The sequence below is a fragment of the Equus quagga genome, chromosome 14 (genome assembly GCF_021613505.1).
Source record: "Equus quagga isolate Etosha38 chromosome 14, UCLA_HA_Equagga_1.0, whole genome shotgun sequence".
Taxonomy (NCBI): domain Eukaryota; kingdom Metazoa; phylum Chordata; class Mammalia; order Perissodactyla; family Equidae; genus Equus; species Equus quagga.
The window spans coordinates 68,895,062-68,919,806 of record NC_060280.1 but is presented as its reverse complement, the minus strand read 5'-3'; the positions used below and the strand labels follow the sequence as shown (position 1 = coordinate 68,919,806).

The window sequence follows — 24,745 nt, the reverse complement described above, 5'->3', positions numbered from 1 at the left end:
GTGCCATGTCCACACCCAGGATTTGAACCCGCAAAACCCAGGGCCGCTGAAGCAGAGCAGGCGACCTTAACCACTCGGCCACGGGGCCGGCCCCGAGGTTATGCTTATTAACAGTGAAGCAGAGAATAAAGCCCTCACAGGCCCTCCCACTGCTATGCTAGGACACGGTGATTTCGCTGGAAAGTAGTTTTTCACTAAAATGGTACACATCTTACAAATATAACAGATCTCTGAGAAACGGTAACCATAGTTCACACATGGCTTTTAAAACTGGAAGTATGCCCTCTATTTAGAGGATTCTGAGCCACTGGGCTTTGTAAAAAAGCACACAACTCAGGGCCGGCCAGGTGGCACAGCAGTTAAGTGTGCATGTTCTGCTTTGGCAGCCTGGGGTTGGGTTCACTGGTTCGGATCCTGGGTGCGGACATGGCACTGCTTGGCAAGCCATGCTGTGGCAGGCGTCCCACATATAAAGTAGAGGAAGATGGGCATGGATGTTAGCCCAGGGCTAGTCTTCTTCAGCAAAAAGAGGAGGATTGGCAGCAGTTAGCTCGGGGCTAATCTTCCTCAAAAAAAAACAAAAAACAAAACATAGAACTGCTTTTTTTCCATTATCCACCATACAAATCTCGAGCTGGATGACTGCTCTGCCTCCTCAGACACAAAGACGCATACCACAGGCTCTGCAACAGAAAGGGAAAATCAGCAGCACTGGCAAAGCTCCTTCAGACAGAGAGACTGAGGGAATCCTACATAAAATACCGAGCTGAGAGCAAATTAGTCCGACATGTGGCTTCCTTAGTTCTATGTTAGTGATTTCTCAGTTGCTTCCTGAGGAATCAGCCCAAGGTCCACCACCCTCCTGCTCTCTATTTACCTCAGTCCTACTGCTCTTGATTCTGTCATCATGAAGCCTGCATCCTCAGGTTTATTGGCCTCTTTCATATCCCTAGGAGGTCTGAGTTTCTCTCATTTCCACGAGCCCTGTTTCTTACTGTTGGTCACTATCCTGGAGTTTTATCTTTTAGTTCTAAGCAGCAACCTGTCCTCTGTACCTCACACGCTCCGCTGCCTTCAGAGCCCAGGCTTTCCTGTCATTTTCCGCTGTGACCGGCCCTGCAGCAATCCTCTTCACCCTGAGCCCTCTCCCTGAGAGTCTGTTTTCTCTCATTTTCTCTCCCTGGCCCTCATGACAGCATTGCTCCCCAGCTTCTCAGAGTGTCCTGGGCCGCAACCGGCCAGAGAGCTCACTGGGTCCCCCCCGGGCCCTGAAGTGCACAATCAGAGCCCTCCTAGCTATTCGCAGCCCATCGAGCAGGTCTTCCTAAGGTTCCCACACAGGCCTGACATCTCTCTCATCACCACACTTGTTCCTCCCTCTAGACACCGATTTCCATGAGATTTTCACTTGGCACATCTCATCAATGCCACGGTCACCCCTTATTAAGAATTCTTTCCCCGGCTCTCTAAGTAAATTAGAACCAGTTTCTTGGCACCACACTTTCCTATTGAATTCAAAGAACAGCTCATTTCAAATACCACAGAGATTTTTTTTTTAAACCAGCCTGCCTACGTAATCTGCCGTTATCCCATTTCATCTTGCTGAAACGGAGATGCAGATGACAAAAGGTCACTCAGCTGAGCACATCTGAACATCTCCCCTCCCGAGATAAAATCTGAAGGAAAAAAAGAAGAAGGCCCAGCAGGACGCTGGGCATCGAATCTTGATGTAAGTACTTTCAAGCTCCTAACTGGACTGTATGCTCAGGCCGGGTGGGAGGGACCTTTGAAACTGCATAAAGGCCACCTATACGTGGGAGGTGGCCATATGCTCGTGTAACTGAGGTTACTACTTCCTGGGGAGCCGCCCTCTGCAGCCTCGGCTCCTCTCTGCCCCATGACGAGATCTTCATCCTGAATATCCGACAATGAAACCCTGGGCAAGCTTGACTTATCCACCCCATAGCCAGAGGCGTCCAAAGGTGAAAAATAAATTAAAGAGTCAGTGAAAGGCCTGAGGGACAACGGTTCACGATTTTAATTATAAAAAAAGTAAAGAGACTATTACTTACCTGCTAAAAAGAATGTACTGACACAGGCTATGGGTGGATAAACCCTGAAAACATTATGCAAAGTGAAAGCAGCCAGACACAAAGGTCATTTGTTATGTATGGTATGATTCCATTTATATGAAATACCCAGAAAAGCTGAATCCGCAGAAAGAGAAAGTAGATTGGTGATGCCGGGGGCCAAAGGGAGGGAAGAGTGGGGAGAAAGTGCTTAACACAAAGGGGTTTTCTTTTGGGGAAATGAAGTTTTGGAATCAGAGAGAGCTGGTGGTTGCACAGCACTGTGAAAGTACTAAACGCCACTGGCATTGTTCACTTTAACATGGTTAAGTTTACGTTACGCAACTTTCACCTCAATAAATTATTTAAAAAAAAACAAAAGGTCACAGGAACTAGCCCAAAGAGGCTGCCACTGAACAAACCAGAACAAACCTGATGCTGAATCATGGCAGGAATGGCTTACAACACGTTGAATAATAAATAACCTGTGAGTCTATACTGGGGGGAAAAGTAAGGAATAAAAGATGACAGCATCTCAAAGAAGAAATAGGAAGTGGAAAAGCAGTCTTAGAAACCCGGTAAAAAGTTCTCCACTTGGATAACTAATAGGCATCTCCAACTCAGTAAGTCCAAACCCAAACTTGATCTTTCCCCCAACACTCGCACCCCGCCCAGCCCGTCCTGACTCAGTACATAGTCATCATTCTAGCAGCTGCTCAGACCAAGCAGTGGGCCCTTGACTCCTCCTCCTTTCACACTCCACGTCCAATCCATCAGCAAATCCATCAGCAGATAGAAACTGGATCATTTCTATCATCTCCACTGCACCACCCCGGGTCCCGCAAACATCGTTCTCCACTAGCCTGGATATCTCCAAGACTGTCACAACCAGTCTTCCGGCTTCAATTCTTGTCCCCTCCAGTAGCCTAATGTTTTGAGCATGGCTTCTTTAAAAGATAAGTCACATGGGTGTGCACTTAAAATTATTTATAACACTGTCCATTCATGTTTTATGCATTTTTCTTTATATAATGCAATTCACAATTTTTTAAACGGTAAAAAAAAAAAAATGTTAACAGCTTAAATCAAATGGTGTCCACCTTCTGGTTAAAACTCTCCATCCCACTTAGAAGGAAAAAATTAAGTTCTTTCCATGCCCTTGAAGGCCCTATTTGATCTGAGCCCGGCTCTCCTGGATCCGGTCTTTTGGGTCCTCTCTCCCCTCCTGTAGCTGGTGATCCCCCCCCGGCCTCCTCACCACTCCTAAAATAAACCTCACCTCAGGGTCCCCGTGCCTGCTGTTCCCTCTGCCTACGGTGCTCTTGCCCAGGTATCTGCCTGGCTCCTTCCCTCACGTAATTCAGGCACCTGCTCAAAAGTCACCCTCCTGGAGCAGGCTTCCACGACCAGCCAAGAGAAAATAACACCCTTGTAATCCCCTGGCCCCTGAAGCTTTATTTTTCTTCTCAGCACTCAGCATCACCAGGCAGATTACATAGTTGTTTATATTCTGTCTTCCCCCCATTAGAACAAAAGCTCCATGGAACAGGAACCTCGTTCTGATTTTTCATTGCTGTGTGTGTTACTTCACTGCTGGACACAGAGCACCATCTGGCACAGAGCAGCAGCGCACTGATGAATGAATTGATGACCGAATGAACTGCCAGCACAAGGAGACACAGTGGACAGCAATGACGGGCACTCTGACCTGGGGGTCACGGCCTCAGAACCAGACCTCGCTGCAGACCAGGCAGTCAGTCAGCTTCACCACACGGCTCTTTCCAAGAGCAGAGAGGGATCCTAATCACAGACACCTCACAAAAGTCTGGTTTCTCACACAACGAATGAGAATAAATGGACTCACGGCACTGATGGATCAGAGTGCCACCCACCCACGGCATTCAACTCTCTGAACCCCGGGTTCCTCACAGCCCAGAGAACGCCCTCTCCTGCAAAACAACGACAAGTACATGATTTACTGATAAAGGATCAGTGATGCTGGTGTCTTCCTACAGATGCCCACGGAACAGTATCTTGCAATTACTATAAGAAAAAGACTGATGATGTCAATTAACCTGAGTCACCTAGAGGCAAGGCCCCACGGCCACATACACCAGCTCACCCCGAGTTGACGACATTTTCCAAGTCTTCTTTGCTACTGGCTCAGAGACCACAAAATCAGATAAGTGGAAGAGAGGAACTCAAGGGAGTGTTTGACGCAGGGTCTGTGACCCTAAATGTCACCTAGAGCAACAGTGCTCAGCCCCGGTGTCACATAAAAATTACTCGGGGAACTTTTTAAAATGCTCATACCCTGGCCACAGCCTAAACCAGTTAAACTGTAATCTCTGGGAATGTGAACTAGACATCGGGGCTTCCGAAAACGCCCCCAGATGCATCTATATGAGCAGCTAATGATAAAAACCATCCGGCTAGAGGTTAGTGGTTGCACTGATGTACGAAAGCCGAGGAGGACTCGTGGTCTCCTTACCTCACCAAGGTGTCACTGCCTGCCCCTCCCGGGCTGTAATACAGAACATTCTCCAAGGACAGGGAGAACTTCAGCCCCTCTGCCTCCGAGATGTATAGGTTGGTCCGGTTGTTACTATGACTGACACACACAAACACCTGGTCCTCAGAGGCATCCGCGATGTAATATTCCTTTGGAATCAAAAGTGAAAAAACACACAAGTCAAAAACACACATCCGCCCTGTGGGCTTCCCCCTTGCATACTAAAGCAGCAACTTCCAATTCCATTCCAGGGATGACTGTGGGCCTGGAGCCCACAAAAAAGTTCCCAATCTTGGTAAAGATTTGGGTGACGTTCTCTGTGGAGAATCTGGGGCTGCCCTGTAGCTGAAGCAGGCCCCTTACTGGCAAATGGGACACAAAATAAGAATGGGCCACTGAACTCCATAAATGACCTAAAAACTTCTTTTTAGTTAATAATGTCTCCCTCTTTTTCCCATGAGACCTATCACAGTACAAAGTACAATATGGATTATGTGCATTTCCTTTCCTTTCATTTTCTCTAAGGTGGAACCGACAGAAAAGATGTGACACGAGTGTCCTCCATCACATACTCCTCTAAGCTACTCACCTTCCACCACACCAAACTGCTAGCGTGGAGACCTCCAAATGCCACCTTGTCCCTGCGGCCACTTCTCTGTTGACACCATCCCACAGATCTTTCCTATCCATCTCCATGTTATAATACGTACTGCACAGTCAAGCAGTGGACTATATGTGGTTTCTTCCTCTGCTCAGTTCTCTATCTCTCCAACCTATCTGTTGCTAAAAGGGTGGGACCCAAATCTTAGCCCCTTTTGGAACCTAGCCATCTGTGAGCAACACAGCGGGTACTTAATAAATAATGGCTGCTGTCACTCACTTCCATTCCTTCAGGACTGGCCCACTGAGCCCATTGACTCTAGCTCTAAACTTGCCAATCCCTCTCCACTAAAATCAAATTAAGCCTCCTGCTCAGCTCTACTTCAAACAGCAAAGAGGGAAAAAACAGACCAAGATGCCCAAAGCATAAGGCTCTCTCTAGAGACCTATGTGGAAAGTGACTTCAGGAAGCCTCCGTCGAATACCCACCCCAGCAGGACACCCTTACCCTGACCCCTGCTTGGGGACAATAACACTTCTTCCCACGCCCAAGAGGACCCCACTCACATTAATAGGATGTCTTGTGACAAACTGGGCTGCTTGCATGGGCTTCCGGTCAAAAGAGACCCAGAGCTGGACAGAAGACGGCTCTGGACTCTCCCAGAAGGGCTGCCAAGGAAGAGGAGAAAAGAAATCAATTGTGCCACATTACAGCCACTCAAAATAAGCAAAAAAGGAAACGGAACAAGTCAGACCCCTCAGATTCTACTAAAGACACAAATGGAGAGTGTGATGGCAAATGCATATTTTTGCAGCATCTACCATAACAGGACAGCTTGCGCTGTGCTGCATCATCTTAGATACCTGGTGTGCAATAGATACTAGATACAGATGTTAGATAAGGAGGAAGGACAATGGAATGATGGGAGAACCTGGGTCTGGGAAGCAGGATGGGGGCTGCCAAAGGTGAAGCAGAGAGAGAAGGAGAGGATTGTATGGGGCTGAAGAGGGAGCAAGGGGCAGAGCCTACAGCCCCAAACCACTGAAGGGTAAGATCAACCACACACCTTGCATACAAAACATATTCTCTTCTCCCTTCTACTCCTAGTTTCAGATTACAAGGATATTCGAGTTACGGGGCTTTAATCTACACCAAGATTTGAGGGAATTTTCATTGATCTTATTTTTCCACCTTTACTATTTCTCATTGATTAAGGTCTTTTGCTAGACTATGCTTTCTTTGGTAGCGTATAGAGTATTCCACATGATGGTGACCACATCACATTGCATTTTAGAGATATTAAACCACGGCTGGAATCTTGAAAATGTGTACCAAAGCCCTAGATTAAGAGCTGGCTCTACCACCTGAGGAAATCAGTAAATCTCTCTGGGTCTCGGTTTATTCACCCACGAAATGAGAAGCTGAGGTGGATCAGGACTTCTCTGTGGATGGGTTTAAATGGTCCAGGAACCCTGTAAATATAAAGACAAAGTTTTTGTGTAGATGCACCCATTCACTCGCCTAGGGAGGGTGTATACCTTGTACCAGATTCTCAAAAGGGCTGATGTTCAAAAAAATGATAAGAACCACGGTAAAGGCTCTATGTGATGTTTTCCAGGTCTAAAAATACATGTCTGGGAACTGAAGGCAAAATCGATGAGGACAGACAAGAAGGCACACTCTCCTGTGGACATAATGGCACCCACGACTATTAAACGTATTCGAACATTGGGATCCCCAGCCAGAAGGTGTTTACTCGGCTTCATTTACCTTGACTATGTTGCTACTATTTATCGTAGATTTTAAATTCCTATAGAGTAAGGAACATGCCAATTTCTCTTAACTGTAATGTAACAACAGTGAATACCCTGTGCTCACTTACGTTCAACAAATACTATGTGAAAAGCAAGGTGATGAACACAAAGTTGTTTTTGATTCATTTGAACAGTGTGTGTATATATATATATATATTTTTAACCACCACTGAACAAAATGGTTAAAAGTAGCTTGTTTTGAAGAAGCCAGGTAGAGAGTTATACAAGACTGCCTTCCCAAAGTGGCAGCCTGAAATCCATGTTAATAGCTTGTACTCAGTATGGGGCCATAGGAAATGATCGATCTATTAAAAATGTAGAATGTGTTATCTGAATGAGAAAACAGGTCCCAGCAAAATTACGTATAAATTCCAAAAGCGTTCCTTAAGTCAATAAAATTTTATAGCTATGTATAAAGGTCAGATGATTCGTTTAAGTCACCCTGTATAAATCCTTATGAATATATTATAAATATACAGATATCACTGAAACATGTATTTTTATGCTTTATATTTTTTCACTACTTCCTACTGTGGTTATGCCTTAGAAAGGCGCCATTTATCTCAGTGCCACCCGGCCCATCATAGTTCAATGTCCTTGATTGTTGCTGGAAGGCCTGAGAATTGAGAATACATACCAAGACCAGCCTTACTCCATAAATGCAAAAATCACAGAATACAAAGGTCATAAAAAAGCCTCAAAACACATCCAGCCCACTTGCTTCTGGGAGACTTATCCCTAAACCTGGACAATGCAGGCTCACTCTTAATGTAGTCATGAAGAGTTTTGCAATATTTTACTGCCATCAAGAAAAATATTAGTAATTCAACCATGACACACTATTGATTGTAGGATGTACTGTAAGGCCCTAATACTTTTCTCTTTTTCTCCCCCTGCCACTTTTTCTCCCCAAATCCCTCCAGTACACAGTTGTATATGTTAGTTGTGGGTCCTTTCAGTTGTGGCATTTGGGACGCCACCTAAGCATCACTTGATGAGCAGTGCCATGTCCGCACCCAGGATCTGAACCGGTGTAACCCTGGGCCGCCGAAGCGGAGTACCCCAACTTAACCACTTGGCCACAAAGCCAGCCCCTAATACTTTTCTTAATAAGCCACAGGTTTTGTTGTTGTTGAGATGTTCTTTACCATTATTATAAAAGTAAAACATACTCATGGAAAACATCCAACAGTACAGGTGGGAATAAAATAAAATGCAGAAGTTCTGCTCCCTCCTCTCCACTCACTCCTCCCACTCGGCTCCCCAGAGTGCCCACTGGTGACAGGCTCTTGTGCATTCTTTCAGAAATGGTCTGTGCCATCTCATATGAGCATACTTATATAATGACAGACACTGCTACGCTCACCCCAACATCCATCATCCCTTTCCTCCTTAGCAACAGGACCCAGACTGCCACCTGAATAGAGTTCTCTACCTTTTGTACAATTACAGATGGTCATGTGACTGAGTAGTAGTCCCTGAAATGCAACCAGAACTGTTGTGGTCGGTTTCTAGGAAGGCTGCCTAAAGGGACTGAACCAGCTGGAAGGGGTCCTAGTTTGGCCTTTCTGTTCGTCCTTATTCTTGCTAACTACAATGAAGACTCGAAGGCTAGTACAGATGTCTTGGACCATGAGAGAACCTTGAGAATAGAAATCATTAGTTAGGATGGTAAAACAGAGAGATAGAGGGGTGGGCCCCCAATAACACGAGGGTACCAACATACGAGCCCTAGACCGCCCACCTCCAGGCAGCACTGATGAGAGAAAAATAAACTTCCGTCTTGGTTAAGCCACTTTTATTTGTAGTGTGTTACCAGTAGACTAACACAATGCCAAAGTGATGCATGCAATTGTATTCTTCACATACAAATTAGATCACAACAGAAATACTGTTGTGCAACTCAACGTTTTCCTTAACAGAATATCATGCTGTTCTACAAGTTAACTTTTTCCATTAACAGTATAACTTAGACATCTTTCATTTAACAGCTAGTGATGGGCATTTAAGGTTATTTCCAGAAGCACTCTTCAATGGATATATATTAACTTTTTCATAACCACACAAGAGTATTTGTAGGATGCATTCTTAGAAGTGCTAGGTCAAAATTTTTTTTCCTTCTTTTTTTTAAGGAAGATTAGCCCTGAGCTAACATCCGCCGCCAATCCTCCTCTTTTTGCTGAGGAAGATTGGTTCTGAGCTAACATCTGTGCCCATCTTCCTCTACTTTATATATGGGATGCCTGTCACAGCGTGGCTTGATAAGCAGCACTAGGTCCATGCCCAGGAGCTGAACCGATGAACCCCAGGCCACTGAAGCAGAATGTGTGAACTTAACCACAATGCCACCACGCCAGCCCCTGAAAATTTTCATTTTTGATAGATAATATAAATAGCCCTCCTTCACCAGCCACTAGGAATTATTTAAATGCTTTACCCTATGCCAATATTATGGAGTCTGAGAATTTACAAATTAGATTGTTTTTATTTGGTGTTTCCATTTCTAACAAATACAAATAATATAAGTATCTGAATAATCTGAATTTCAGAGAGGGCATTTACATTTAGGTTTGAGATTATGTCAACAGCAAAAGGAAAAGAGAGGTCACAGAGAAAAGCACAGAAAGAAACTAAATAAATGACACATTCTTGCCAAGTGAAGACCAAAGGACATCACACCAAGCTATTCAACTGAAAGTTCCACGGAGAAAATTGGTGGGAGAATGAGAGCCCCCCAAGGCACCTGGTGGACAAGGATACCAGTTGAGAAGCACCTCGGCTACAGCATTCACTGCCATCTTCTCCTCTGAAGCAGTAACAAAGTTTTAGCAAAACATCATCATCCACATTAATACTGTTTACTCTTAGGGGCCGGAGCCGTGGCCGAGTGGTTAAGTTCGCATGCTCCGCTTCAGCAGCCCAGGGTTTCGCCAGTTCAGATCCTGGGCGCAGACACGGCACTGCTCATCAGACCATGCTGAGACAGCGTCCCACACAGCACAAGCAGAAGCACTCACAACTAGAATATACAACTATGTACTGAGGGGCTTTGGGGAGAAGAAGAAGAAGGAGAAAATACCATTTATACTTAAATATTTATAGATAAAATGATATATCTTGGATTTTCTTTAAAATATTCTGGGAAAAATATAAGCAGTGGTTAGACAGCTGAAAAGAGATTAGCAAACAGATAATACTAAGGCTGAATGAGGGCACATGGGGAGGACATATTAGTATAAACTGTTCCTTTATGCAGATGTGAAAACGCACATAGTAAAAAGTTTACAAAGTTAACATTAATCAGAAGCATTTCCAGAATGGCAGAGTAAAGAACTCTGAAAATCCACTCATCGATAAAAGCAAAAACGATACTGATAAAAATTCTCAAAATTAACTTTTACAGAATTCTGAAAATTAAATAAAGGCTTGTAAAAACCCAAGGAGCATTTATTCAAGAACAAGGACTGAAGCTCAGCAAGAACCGTCAACTTGGTGATGTTGTACTTGCCCTAATCCCAGCCTTTCTCTCTAGCTCGGCGGGAGCCTTGGAAGCCCACAGCTTCACAACTCCACAGCTGTGAAAATCAGCAGCCTAGCAGCCACCGGAGAGCACAGAACAGGTTTGGAGCTTCCAAAATGCGCCACGGCCAGAGGACTGTCACTATTCGATGTGCCTGGTGGTTTGCTTCAAAGCTGCGTCCTCAGGTCTTTTGTGTACACAACCTGAGTCAGCACACTGTACACAGACCCACAATTCATGGACAACAGGGACAACTGGCAAATATTTCACATCACAGGTGCCGGAGAAGCACGACTCCTTGGAGCTAACAAAAGGCTAACTTAAAAGCATAAGAAGGATAAAAAGGAAAAACTGGGGAAGATGTCCATAAGACGCTTGATAAGCTCTGAAACATTCCCAGGAATCGACAAGGTCACACAAGTATCACCTGTGCGTATGTTCAGGATAGACCTGAAAAGGGCCCACGCTCTCACATCTGGCTAATAACCTTGAGACTCTGCACAAGCATGAAGTGAAGGCTAAGGCAGAGTTGAAGGCTGCATTGCAGGCATGCCCCCAACACACGCTCAGAGGCCCTCAGCAAAGGCTGCCAGACTCACTGGTTCAAAGCATTTAAGGAAATCTCCATTCAATCGTTAGCTGACCACTAAGCTAAATTATCAAACACTTCAGTAGCCATACACAATGAAGAATACAAACTTTACAAAATTAATGCAGGAAACCCTCAAAACAAAACAAAGAAAACAATAACACAAGGCAACAAAAAAAGTCCTAGGAAGGAGAAACGCTGCTATGAGGAGTCGCCATATTATATCACTTAAAAAGTCCAGTTTTCAACAAAACAATGCAAACAAGCAAACAGCAAGGTATGGGCCCAAACACACACATGACGTGCACACACACACAAGTCAACAGAAACTTTTCCTGAGGAAGGCCAAACATTGGACTATTTAGACAAAAAATTTAAATCCTCTATCATAAATATGTTCAAAGAACTAAAGAAAACCATGTCTCAGGAATTAAAGTATAAGAACATTGTCTCACCAAATAAAGAATATCAATAAAGAAATAGAAATTATAGGAAAAGAAATAAATAGAAAATTTTTTTTTTAAAGATTGGCACCTCAGCTAACATCTGTTGCAAATCTTCTTTTCTGTTTTTCCTTCTTCTCCCCAAAGCCCCCGAGTACATAGTTGTATATTTTAGCTGTAGCTTCTTCTAGTTGTGGCATGTGGGACATTGCCTCAGCATGGCCTGAAGAGTGGTGCCATGTCTACGCTCGGGATCCAAACCAGTGAAACCCTGGGCCTCCAAAGCGGAACACACGAACTTAACCACTCAGCCACGGGGCCAGTCCAAAATAAAGGGAAATTTTTGAGCTGAAAAGTACAATAACTCAAAAGAAAAATTCACTAGAGGGGCTCAACAAGAGATTTGAACTGGCAGAAAAAGAAGCATGAACTTGAAAACACATTAATTCTGAATATCCATGCTCCAACATGGATGAAACTTGAAAACCGTACACTATGAAAGAAAATAGTCACAAAAGGGAATATTACATGATTCCCTTTACAAAAAATGTCCAGAATAGGCAAATCCATAAGGCAGAAAGTAGATTCATGGCTGCCAGGGGCTGGGAGGAGAGCGGAATGGGAAGTAATGCTAATGGGTATGGAGCTTCTCTTAGGCGTGATAAAAACATTCTGGAATCAGCTAGTGATGAGCATTATACAACCCTGTGAATACACTAAAACTCACTGAATGGTACACTTTAAAAGGGTGAATTTTATAGTATGTGAATGATATCTCAATATAGGTATTATAAAAAATACCTTTAAATTTATTGGCATTATAGTTTTATTTTTAATCTGTTAATATGTTTTGGTTTTATTGTTGTTCAGGGGTTAATAAGCATTAGGTGCTTATACGTAGCTTTATGTTTGCATACACTTAAGTAATGTTATAATTAAAATAATTTATCAATAGTTTTGGTCAGCTATCCTAAAATTCACACCCTAATCGTCATCAGCTAACTTCTCATACAGAACACCATAATCGTGAGGCAACTTCTAAGTTTTCCTGTTATCTCGATCCACATTAAAGACTTTAAATTAGCATAATGAAGGTCAGAAATTGGTCTTCAATAGTGAAATCAGTGGTTGGCTGGTGAGTCAGAAGAGTGAAGTACAAGGGAGCTGTCTCGGGAGACCCGTGGCAAGCAAGATATCTGAAGTGGCCGAAATGTCCTAAAGATAACATGAACAGGGCATAACAACTTAGGGAGGTCTGCAACCTGAACTTTTAGGGGTAATGCCTAAGACTCGTCAAGCTCCGGCACTAGAGGATTCTGGCTGCCTGATGCCAACTGAAAGGTTAACAGAATCCTACCTCTGCAACAAAGGTTGGCAAACTTTTTCTTTAAAGGTCTGTATAGAAATATTTTACTTTGTGGGCCATGCTGCCTCTACACAACTATTTAATTCTGCTACTGTAACATGAAAGCAGCAATAGACAATATATAAGCAAATGAGCATGACTGTGTTTCAATAAAACTTATCGGCAAAAACAAGTGAAGGACCATAGTTTGCCAATCCCTGCCCTAGAACATTCTATTTGCATCATGCAGGAACAGAGAGGAGACTCCATCATCAAGCGCACACATCAGGTCCTTGCTTTACAGATACACATTTGGGCAAGAAATGTCTGAGCTGGCTTTCATAATAAACTGGTAGTGAAGCCGGAGAGGAGCAGCTAACCCTCACATACCTACAACTTTTTGGCAAGTATTGTTATCTACCAGGAAGAACCTAACAGCTATATATTACCAAGTTAACAGCATGATGTCAGTTTGCAGAGGTGCCTCATTGTTGCTTTAATGGCCCTATCATTTTGATATGAACTATTAAGACAAGTGAGTGAACTCACGTCAAAAAAAAAAAAATTTAAACGTGGGTAAAAAAAAAAATCAAAAGGCATCAGACACAAAGCATATATGAAATAAGAGCCAGGCCAACAGTGCAGCAGGGGGGTTCTGAAGACTTAGCTATCAGCTCCTGTCTAAAAAAACTAACTTGCAAACAGTTGTAATTATTCGTGGTGCTGGTAGAAAGCAATAGAGTTAATCACTCTTTTCTGTGGTTTTGCAATAGGTCCTTCACTTCCCTAATTCGATTTGAATCCATTTAACATTAAAGCCAGTCGGAATTCCCCAAACCCAGGCAGCCTGAGGGCTAGGCACACCGCAGATAAGTAAAAGGTTACAGTGGCAAGCCTCAACACTCCTGCTGAAAGGGCCATCCAACCAGGGCCAATGTTGCTTATCCTCATAGCTTGGTGGTCTAATCTAATAAAAAGGAGGAAAACACCCATTTTATCGTCCACTGCAGTTGCGCTTTTTCTCTCATCAATCTATCCATTGAGAAACATTCCTTTGATCAAATAATGGACTATTATCAAAAGCTTCTGCCTATGGAAGGCCTCAGGTAAGAGTTTCTCAAATTTTGTAGATTCTTAGGCATCCTAGGGATGCTTAAGGAAAAAAAACACATTTGGGCCCTGCAATCTGCATCTGTAAGAAGTGCCACGTGCGATGGTACCGCAGGTGCTCCTCAGACAACAATCTGAGAACACTTCCACGTGGTGGCCTAGCTCATCTTACCTAGAGCCTCTAGCTAAGCTAACACCACTGACCTTGGAATCTGGTGGCCCGTCCATGTCCTAAAGGAAGAAGCCAAAACATAACTACAATTTTGTCACCAATACCACATAAATAAACCACACAGAAAGTTGAGAGAGTTGACAATAAAAGTACCAATAATTCAATATCCTCCACCCACCCCCAAAAAAATCTCCTAGTCTAAATTAGGCAAGCAAACATGGCATTCATTCAACTCTATTGTACATCTGCTATGTATCAAGCATTGTGCAAGACATTTGTTAGTGCCGACAAAGTCCATTCCGACTCCTAGTAACCCTGTGTACAGCAGAGCAGAACCCTGCCCACTCTTTTTGCGTCATCCTCTCACCTTCCAGTGCTGTATCAGACAGTGCTTCATTGCTATTCATAGGGTTTTCAGGGCCAATTTTTTCAGAAGTGGGTGGTCAGGTCCTTCTTCCTAGTCTGTCTTAGTCTGGAAGCTTTGCTGAAACCTGTCCACTATGTGTGACCCTACTGGTATCTGAAATACCAGTGGCAGAGCTTTCAGCATCAAAGCAACAAGCAGCTGCCATGTAACAACCAACAGATAGACGGTGTGGTTCCCTTTCTGCGCCACAGTGATGAGAGAACTGATTCTGAACCACCAGACCATCAGGGCTGGCTATTATATAAGATCCTGGGTACTGAATCAGTGATGATCAAAACAGACATGGCCACTGACCTTACCACTGGCCAGGAATTTAAAAAAAAACACTTACCACTGGCACTCTGCAAATCAGCTACATCTAGAGAACAGCCATAGCTGTTAGGTCAGAACAGAGGGCACAGAAAGCTCTAACTAGGATATAACTTAAACTCTTGGGTGTGGGATCTAGAAATAATAGGGTCAAGGGAAACGCACAACCGCTCTCTACCTCAGCCCCAACTCAGTCAGTAGGACAAACCTGGGAATCAGCCGCTGCGTCTTAAAATCATACAAACAAATTCAGGCCCAAGGACCTAAAACAGAAAAGACCTATGAACACTGGAGGACTGGAGACAGTACTGGAACTCAGGACTGCCCAGTAGGGTGTCACCAGGTACCAGTCCTCAGGCCTGATTTCGCCACTCTGCATTCCCATCATCACATGCCGCCCAAGACAATTCAAGGATGCTTGTATTCTTGGGCTGCTGTGTGTGTGTGTGTGTGTGTATGTGTGTGAGGGTAGGTGGGTGGGTGTGGGTGTCAGATAAACAGAAAGAGGCAAGGCAGGGAAAAAAGGATCCAGGGAGTGACAATGCAAATAGCCTGACATAAGACCAATCGCCATAGCTTAGTGGCTTTAATAAACATCTTGCAAGGTACATAATAGGGAACTCCTCTTGCCTTTAGCCATCCACTTCTGTCATTCCAACCTTACTCCTTGCTTCCCCTCTTGGGGAGATCCTCTCTCTATCCTAGAATCCTACCAAGGGGGTTGACCTGCTTCTACCCGGCTGGCTACGTGAGAACCTGGAAGAAAATATTACATCTGATTTTGGTCCCTAAGGTTAACAGTAACAGAAAGAAGCGCAACCTATCAGTGTCCAGGGGCCTTCAACAGAGCCAGAGGTCAATGAGGGAATGGCTGCCAACATGAAGGCAAGCTTACAGCCCCCCAGGAAAAGCAGCCCAACCTGCTCTTGGCAGGGCCTGGCTTGTTCCTTTACACAAGGGCAGTACAGTTGCAACTTGATACAGTTGCAAGGCAAGTCCTGCTAAATAATCAACTCTGGTTTTAAATGAGCAAGCCCACCATTTCAGCATCTGGCTCCAACACATCAAATCAAGGGGAAGATTTTCCCAAAGGCTGAGAGTTAAGCTACTTACTGACAGCTGGAAGCTTAATTACTGCTTTTCTTAGAGCATTAACTCCCACTAGCCAATGACTACACTTTCTATTAGCCATTTAAATTAGCATGTGTCCAAAATCCACAAAGAAATCAGCCTAAGTTGAAAGGAAATCAGGGGAGCCAGCCCTGTGGCCGAGTGGTCAAGTTCACGCACTCCGCTTCTGCAGCCCAGGAGTTCACCAGTTCAGATCCTGAGCGCGGACCTATGCACTGCTCATCAAGACATGCTGTGGCAGCATCCCACATAGAAGAACTAGAATGACCTGCAACTAGGATATATAACCAGGTACTGGGGATTTGGGGAGAAAAAAAAAAGAGGAAGATTGGCAACAGGTGTTAGCTCAGAGCCCATCATCCCCACAAAAAAAGAGAGAGAAAATGATTGGTAAAACTTGGAAAGTGCTCTGAGAGTGTTAAAAAAAAAAAAAAAGGAAAGGAAAGGAAATCAGGCAGTGGGATTAAAGAAAAAAGCCACTGAGCCCTCTCCCTCCTTTCCGTGTTCTTTTAATTGGCATTTCAAAGACATATGTGTTTGTCAAGGATGCTTAGCTACCAGAAAACAACCAAATTCCCAGAGCGCAGAGATATCCTGAATGCTTCTCTAAGCTTTTCCACTCCTTGACCTCCCAGGACCGTCCACATCCCTTTGGGAGGTGCACCTATGTCCACACCCTTCAGTCAAGCTCCCCCAGCACACTGATCCAGTTCCTCTTGGGGAAACTCACCTGCTTGATCACAGAATGCCAAACCTCAGAAAGGAAACTCAAAGCAGTTTATTATTCCTTAGTGCCTTCCACTTACCAACACCCTCGTGGCAAACATGTACTTGTCCCGAAGCTGAAAGTCTTTCACTTCCTCGAGGATCACTTCCTGGTTCTCCAGGGACTGGAAGAAGTCTGTGCTTCGGAACACTGTGGAGAAGCCAAAGGGTTCATGGCGTTCAATGTAGATGGTGGTTGGCTCGTCATAGGGATCGATTCCCCTGGAAAGAAAAAGATGGTTGCTATCTTATCCATGTTTAATCAACGGAGGCACAGAGGTGCTGCCCTGCAGACAATCAGCTAGAACTCAGGGCCACCATGGGGGGAGCTATGAATGATACTCTCTGTGCCACAAACATATATACAGGAGAAAAGGAATGGCCATTTATAAAGTGTTTTGTGTCGTTCCTGCTGTTTTCAAAGCATCCTGGGTTTCACTCAAGGCACGCTCTGGCCATGCCTGAGAAGAACAAAAAGAAAAAGAAAGTAAAAGGCAGAACATTTCAGAATCAGTAAGCATGGGGCCAGCCCCGTGGCCAAATGATTAAGTTCATGTGCTCCGCTTTGGCGGCCTGGGGTTTCACTGGTTCGGATCCCAGGCACGGACATGGCACCGCTCATCAAGCCATGCTGAGGCGGCGTCCCACATGCCACAACTAGAAGGACCCACAACTAAAAATATGCGACTACGTACCGGGGGGCTTTGGGGAGAAAAAGGAAAAATAAAATCTTAAAAAAAAAAACAAAAAGGATCAGTAAGCAATGAACTGCTTGAGGCTGTCAGCAAGTTTCTGGCCTCAAGTTCTGAACCTCAGAGGAATAAAGGAGAGTGTTTCCCCAGGATGCTACATTCTCAGAAGAACAGCTCTACAGGAAACCACACAAGGAACCAGCGAGCCTGATCTTTCTAACGGACACAGCCCTTTCTCTGTCTCATGCTGCTGTCACCGATGTGTGCAGTCAGGAGTCACTCTGCCAGTGCAAACTCATCTCCCGCGAGGCTCCTTCACAAAGTCTTTCTCAGCACAGCCAGACCCCCTTGCTGTCCTTCAGAAACGCAGAGCTCACTTCTCCCTCTGGGCTTCTGTCCACACTATAGCCTCTGCAGGGAGGCCCTCACGTGCACACCTGTATCCCACTCATCTTCCGAGGTCAAGTTCAAGGTCCCCTCTTCCAGGAAGCCTCCCCCAATGCTCTTTCTCCCTTCTCCCGACACTAGCGATGCTTCTCTGCAGCACTCAATTTCAAGGTTTTTATATGAATTTTCTGAGTTTCTAACGAAGGTAGAAAACTGCTTTGGATGAGTGGATATTGAATCACTCTCGTTACTTTCCACAGAGGTGCTTCCTATTCAGTGTTAGACTGTTCACCGTACATGTTTGTCTGAGCTTCCTAGAGAGAGTACAGATGCCTTTAAAGGCCATGTCTTGTATTTCTTTTTACCCTCCAGAAATCCCAGCTGATGGATCCCTGCCGCACTGGATCCCTGGACCATAATCGCAGACACGCTTCCAAACCAAAAACTGCAGAGTGACTAGGTCAAACTTCCTTGAAGAAGGATCTCTGAACTGATGTTCCCCCAAATAAGGCCGCAAACAGCAGTTTGGAGGATGACTAATCGGCCCCAGGTTTCCCAACACTCTAAGAACAGCAAGGCCGTGCAGACCAGTCAGCAAGAGGGAAAAGTACTTGGAAAACTCAGGAAGAGTTTTCTCAGTGAGGACGCAGTGCGGACCCAACGATAGGCAGAAGGACTCATTCACGTGACTGTCTTTGTCCAGTTCCACAAACACAATTGGATCTCAGGATAATGAAGGTAATGATATAAAATTCCTTCAAAGATGTACTGTCAAGAACATGTTCTCAAAAAAAATAGAAAGCAACGAGGGAGGGTGGGAAGCAGGAGGAAGGGAGGAAGGAAGGAAGAACGGAGATAAGAAATAGGAAAACAAAAGACTTGACTTTTGCCCTTCAATCTGGAGTCTTAGCAATGCGCTGGAGAAACCATCGGCCTTGGTTCTAATGTGGGAGACGAAGTGTTCGTCGTCAGATGCTCTGTGTGCACGTATGCGGGGGTGGTGGCATGTTCTCTTCTTTTCCACAATTAGAAGTACTGATTAAAGTGCTTCCTCTACCCCAGAGGATATGCAAATTAAAACGAGGCTGCTAGATATTTTTAAAAAGGCAGAGAGGAAGGGACCTTTATTCAGATATTTTGAGACCAAGTTCCCCTCTATTATTCCTGCCTTGCCAAAAGCAGCAGCCAACATCTAGAGGTAGAAAGAGCTGTGACATTCATCCCAATTCTCTTCCATAATCCATACTAGGACCTCCCATTTCGGAGAGCCACTCCACCTCCAAGTTCTTGAACTTTGCAATCGCTAGCCTTTCACTTCTTATACTCGTTCACACCTACTTCCTGTTCTTTTGCCCTCATTTGGGAATTCCAGGGCTTGCTCTATCTCTGAGCACAGTCATCGGTTCTCATCTGGGCTCATCCGCCTCATAAGCCTTCAGTGATGCTCCACAGGGCATCCTTGAGCCCCTCCACCAGAGCTCTGACACTGGCCTGCTTTCTAAGCGCTGCTGAACACATGTATGCCATCACTCTCTGAGAAGTTAGACAACACTCTCACTTATTATGAGGAATCCTAGGGGAAAATCCCCCACACAGCTTGAAATTCCCTGACACTAGACATGCAATTATCTAAAATAAGATGGGCCTGTGGCCAGCCTCGTGACCGAGTGGTTAAGTTTGCATGCTCTGCTTCAGTGGCTCAGGGTTTAACCGGTTCAGATCCTGGGCACGGACATGGCATTGCTCATCAAGCCATGCTGAGGTGGTGTCCCACATAGCACAACCAGAAGGACCTGCAACTAGAATATACAACTGTGTACTGGGGGGCTTTGGGGAGAAGAAGAAGAAAGATAAAATAAAATAAGATAGGCCAGTCCTCTCCCCTAAGAGATTTGCATGCCTACACAGAGGCAGAAAACACAACATACAAAGTCCCAAATGTGAAGTTCCCTTATTCAGTAATCCTGCTGGTTTGCATTCTTAATATATGGTTCCCTAAACAGATAAAAGAGTAATTTGTCCCTTTAAAATTCAAATAAAACAAAAGAAAGTTCTAATGGTATTCCTTGGGTAGAAGTTATACTTGGATAAGACTGTGGTTATAATTTCACTAAGACTCTACAATGTCTGCCCAAGGAAAATAACAGAAGGGTCAGAAACAGCTGCCCTCTACGAAAAGGAAGTCCTTTGGGGCCCAAAGACACTCAGCTGTAAGGCTCCTCCCTGTGCTCCCTCCATCTTCACTGTCCCCAGTTACTAAGGAAGCAAGACCAACTCAGAGACATTCCTCTTCAGAGAGCTAAAAAAAGCACAGACAGTATCTATTATCTTGTTGGGCCATTACATTTAATGAGGACTAAAAATACACATAAAAATCAAATGAGAGACTGGGAAATATAAATGAATACACATATACAAGCTATCTCATACCTCAAACAAAGGGCTAACCTCAAACATATAAAGAGCTGCTAGAAATCAACAATAAAAAGACTAACAATCCAAGGTCCAGCCCAGTGGTGCAGTGATTAAGTTTGTGCATTCTGCTTTGGCGGCCCGGGGTTCGCCAGTTCAGATCCCAGGTGCGGACCTATGTACCGCTTGTCAAGCCATGCTGTGGTAGGCATCCCACAAATAAAGTAGAAGAAGATGGGCACAGATGTTAGCTAGGGCCAATCTTCCTCAGCAAAAACAGGAGGATTGGCAGCAAGATGTTAGCTCAGGGCTAATCTTCCTCAAAAAAAAAAAAAAAAAAGACTAACAATCCAATAGGAAAAGGGCAAAGGGCATGAACATACATATCACAAAAAAAAAAAAAAAACAAATAAAAATGACCTGTAAGCAGGTTAAAAGATGCTCAAACTCATTCGTAATAAGAAAAATGCAGATTAAAACAACACTGAGATACTACTTCTTACCTAACACACTGGCTGTGGAGAGACGCACAATCCTATATTGTTGAGATGAGTGCAAAATTTGACCCTTTCTATGGAAAATTTGGAAAAAGACAAATACTATATGATCTCACTTATAACTGGAATCTTAAAAAAGAATAAAAACTCATAGAAAAAGAGATCAGACATGTGGTTACCAGAGGTGGAGGGTCGAGGGAGGGGGAATTGGAGGAAGGTGGCCAGAAGTTCAAACTTCACGTTATAAGATAAATAAGTACTCGGGATGTAATGCACAACATGATGACAACAGTTAACACTGCTGTGTAATACACAGGAGAGTTTTGAGAGTAAATGCTAAGAGCTCTCATCACAAGAAGAAAATTTTTCTTTCCTTCTTCTTTTCATTGTATCTATATGAGAAGATGGATGTTAGCAGAAACTATTGGGTAATCATTTCACCATACATGTAAATGAAACCATCATGCTGCATGCCTTAAACTTATACAGTGATGGATGTCAATTGTTTCCCAATAAAACTGGAAAAGAAAACACAAGGAAAAAAAAAAGAAAATGTGGCAATCTCTACCACAGTTACAATTTCAATGCTTCATCCACGGGGGATATATCAGTGCACAAAACAGACAAAGGCCCCTGCCTTTGTGGGGCTTTTATTCTACTGAAGAGAGAAAAACCAATAATAAGCATAATATAGTATATTAGAATATGACAAGTACTATGCAAAAAAGAATAGATCAAAGTTCAGCAAATTGGGACTGGCAGGGGAGTAGTTGCAATTTTAATATGATCCTTAGGGGGCCAGTCCAGTGGTGCAGCGGTTAAGTTTGCACATTCCGCTCCAGCGGGCCAGGGTTTGCAGGTTTGGATCCCAGATATGGATCTATGCACTGCTGCCAAGCCAAGCTGTGGCAGATGTCCCACATATAAAGTAGAGGAAGATGGGCACAAATGTTAGCTCAGGGCCAGTCTTCCTCAGCAAAAAAGAGGAGGATTGGTGGCAGATGTCAGCTCAGGTCTAATCTTCCTCAAAAAAATAAAAATTAAAAAAATATAATATGATCCTTAGGACAGGCCTCCTTTAGAAGGTGTTATTTGAGCAGACAAATGAGTAAGAGAGTAGCAATAAGTCTATCTTGGGTAAGAACATTCTAGGCAGAGAAAATAGCAAGTGCAAAGGCCCTATAGTAGGAATGTACGTGGCACTTAATCTGAGAGAAATGATGATGGATAGTGAAGGGTTCAAAGAAGAGAAACAACACGATCTGACCTGTTTTAAAGGATCAGTTGGGCCGTGTACTGAGAATTAGTTATAGAAGCACAAGAGTGGAGCAGAAAGACCAGTTGGATGAGTACCGAGCGACAATGGTGCTTGGAGTAAAGCAGTAGATCCTGGATATACACTGAAAGTGGAGCCAGCAGTATTTCCTGATAACAAGAAGCAAACATGGAATCAACGATGACCCAAAGGTTTTGGCCTGAGCAACTAGAAACTGAAACGCGGAAGATATGGGCGGAGCTGATGTGGGGTGGTGAAGACCAAATTTGCTATGTGTGAATGGGCTGAGTGACCCACCGACGCAGCAAGTCCGCTCCTGGAGTCTGTTCCACATCTTCCCCTGCACACGTACAAACTCAGATTCAAGATTACAGACTGCATCCCTGTAACAGGATAAGATCAGAAGCAACTAGGACTAGAAACAACTGTACTTCTAAGAGTGCGGCCCTGATGATTTCACTTTCCTTCTCAAAAACCTACAACAGCTCCCCACTGCTTCCAGAATTCAGTCCAAATTCCTTTATGGGGCACTACAGATTCCGATACCGACGTCCCTTTCTAAACTTCACCCAACACACCGTCCAAAAATAAGACTCAGTGTTCCCCGCCCAAGCGCCACCTTCTCCCTGCTTCTGGTCGTTCTGTTCTCATCTTGAATTCCTGTCCTGCACACCTCCACACAGCTACACCCTACCTGTTGTGCACATCCTGGATCACGAGCAACCTCCTCCATGGAGCTGTCTGTGATCCTCCCACCTGGAAGGAATACGTCCCTCCTCTGGCTTCTCACGCTAGGTCCACGACTTCCGTGCTTCTCTCCTAATGTGTGTTATCTGCAGAAAACGTCTTTTCTTCCCTCCTACACTGCAATCTCCTTAATAACTACATCCATAAATTATTCAACTTCTTACACCCTAAAGCATCTAGCATGTTTTATACTCAGCAGACACTAAAATAAATGTTGTGAATGAACAAATGAATGAATTTTATAGAGAGAAAAATCCCCATTCCTGCTATGATGCTCTAAAAATGATCGTCTTTAGAAACACTAACACATGCAAAAGCTTCACGATTCCCTGGGTTCCCTGAGGGACTGAAAACTGCAAGAGCTCTGTCACTCCTCTCACAAATCACCTTCCTTCCTCACACCCTCGTCCCCCACCCCCAGGAGTCTGTTATACTTGCAGCTCTAATTCCCAGGTCTGGAAATTGTATTTCCTGAACCAAATGCTTCACATTTCAGCTGAGGATAGGTTTGTCCTCCAGGAAGGAGCTAGGACTGAAGAAAGGAGATTATGTCATGCATATTTCTTAGCTGGCACGACTTACCAAGAAAAGGACTTCACATGTTCCTGAATCAGGACCCAGGTCTGGCCAAAATCATCTGACTTCCATAGCTGCAAAGACCAAAGGACAAGACGTGGTCATGATGCAAGAGGCCTGCACAACCTGAAGGGCATCGCCATCAAACTCCCTCTGAAGCCCCACCTTAAACAACAGGCTGCCTGTGCAGACAGGCAGCGAGGTCACCAGAGCCGGCTGGGTTACTCCAGTGCACACGAGCGCAGGGAGGGAAGAAGAGATGTGCACCTTTGAGTTCTTCTCCAAACTTACGGAGGTCTCAATAGCAAATGGAAGGAAAAATGACTGTGACTTGTCTTCCGTTTACAGATTATTAGAAATTATATTTCATTCAAGACTAGCCCTCTGATGACAGTAAAAAGAAAAGTGTTATACTCGGAACTTCTTGCCTGGGAAACAGTGTCTTCAAAACCCCAGAGCAGGCCACGGTGATTAAAGCTGAATGGAGAGGACACCGGCTAAGTGCAGAAGACTACCAAAGGGAACCAACTGAGTCCACAGGGTGCGGCCACGAGGAATTAACTTGCAGATCTCGGCCAAAGCCCCTCAACTTCCAAAGACATAACCGGAGGTTCCTCTGGCCCTAGAGACCCTGCCTTGAGAAGCAGGAGACCAAAAATAACAATAATCCACCTACACTGGTAAACTGACCCAGCCCATACTTAGGTTACTCCCCAAGGCAGTGAAGGTAACCAGATCATGTTTCGGTTAAAGGACCTGCAAATGAGAAAAAAATGCTCCCAGGTTCCTCGGAGCAAAGCCATTCAAAACCCATCATAAATCCAATCCTACAGGATCTACAGGATTCGCAGGATGATGCCAGACCAACAGTCTTGGATTTGGCAAGTTTCAACCTTGAGATATAAATCCTCCTCAGTCTCTCTCCCCATCTCTCACCCTTCCTTCGAATATGGATTAAAGAAGGAAAATACACACATTTATAGTATATGCACGTGCACACACACACACTAAGGAAGAATATTAAAGTTAATGGTAACTTCAAATAAACAGAAGGCAAAAGCATGTTTAAAGTGGAGGATGGGGAAGGGAGAACGGAAATTCCACAAGAGGTCCCAGCAGAACTCAGGCTCCAGACTTCTCTACCTCCCTCTCTCTGATTAAACTCCAGAGCCTCGATGCACCCCCAGGACTAACACAGGTGCGTGTGCACCGAGAAGACCACGATGCTTAACTGACAGGGCCCACCAAGTGCTCGGTGTCGCTCCTCGGCTGGGATACAGGCTGAGAGTGCCAGGGGATCTATTTTTCCTTAGCCATGGGAAATGAAACAGTAATCAAAAAGGCTAAGCCG

General features: G+C 44.4%; 1 protein-coding gene across 1 annotated transcript in view; it reads right to left on the bottom strand.

The window, feature by feature from the left end:
* The window catches only part of SORL1 (sortilin related receptor 1), a 158,164-nt gene that overhangs the window by 102,317 nt on the left and 31,102 nt on the right, over nt 1–24,745 (bottom strand). The window contains exons 5-8 of the mRNA XM_046637979.1: nt 23,401–23,468; nt 16,849–17,029; nt 5,749–5,850; nt 4,561–4,730 (exon numbers count right to left, since the gene is read on the bottom strand). Of these exons, the coding sequence (XP_046493935.1) occupies nt 4,561–4,730; nt 5,749–5,850; nt 16,849–17,029; nt 23,401–23,468 (521 nt within the window). The remainder of the gene's footprint in view (nt 1–4,560; nt 4,731–5,748; nt 5,851–16,848; nt 17,030–23,400; nt 23,469–24,745) is intronic.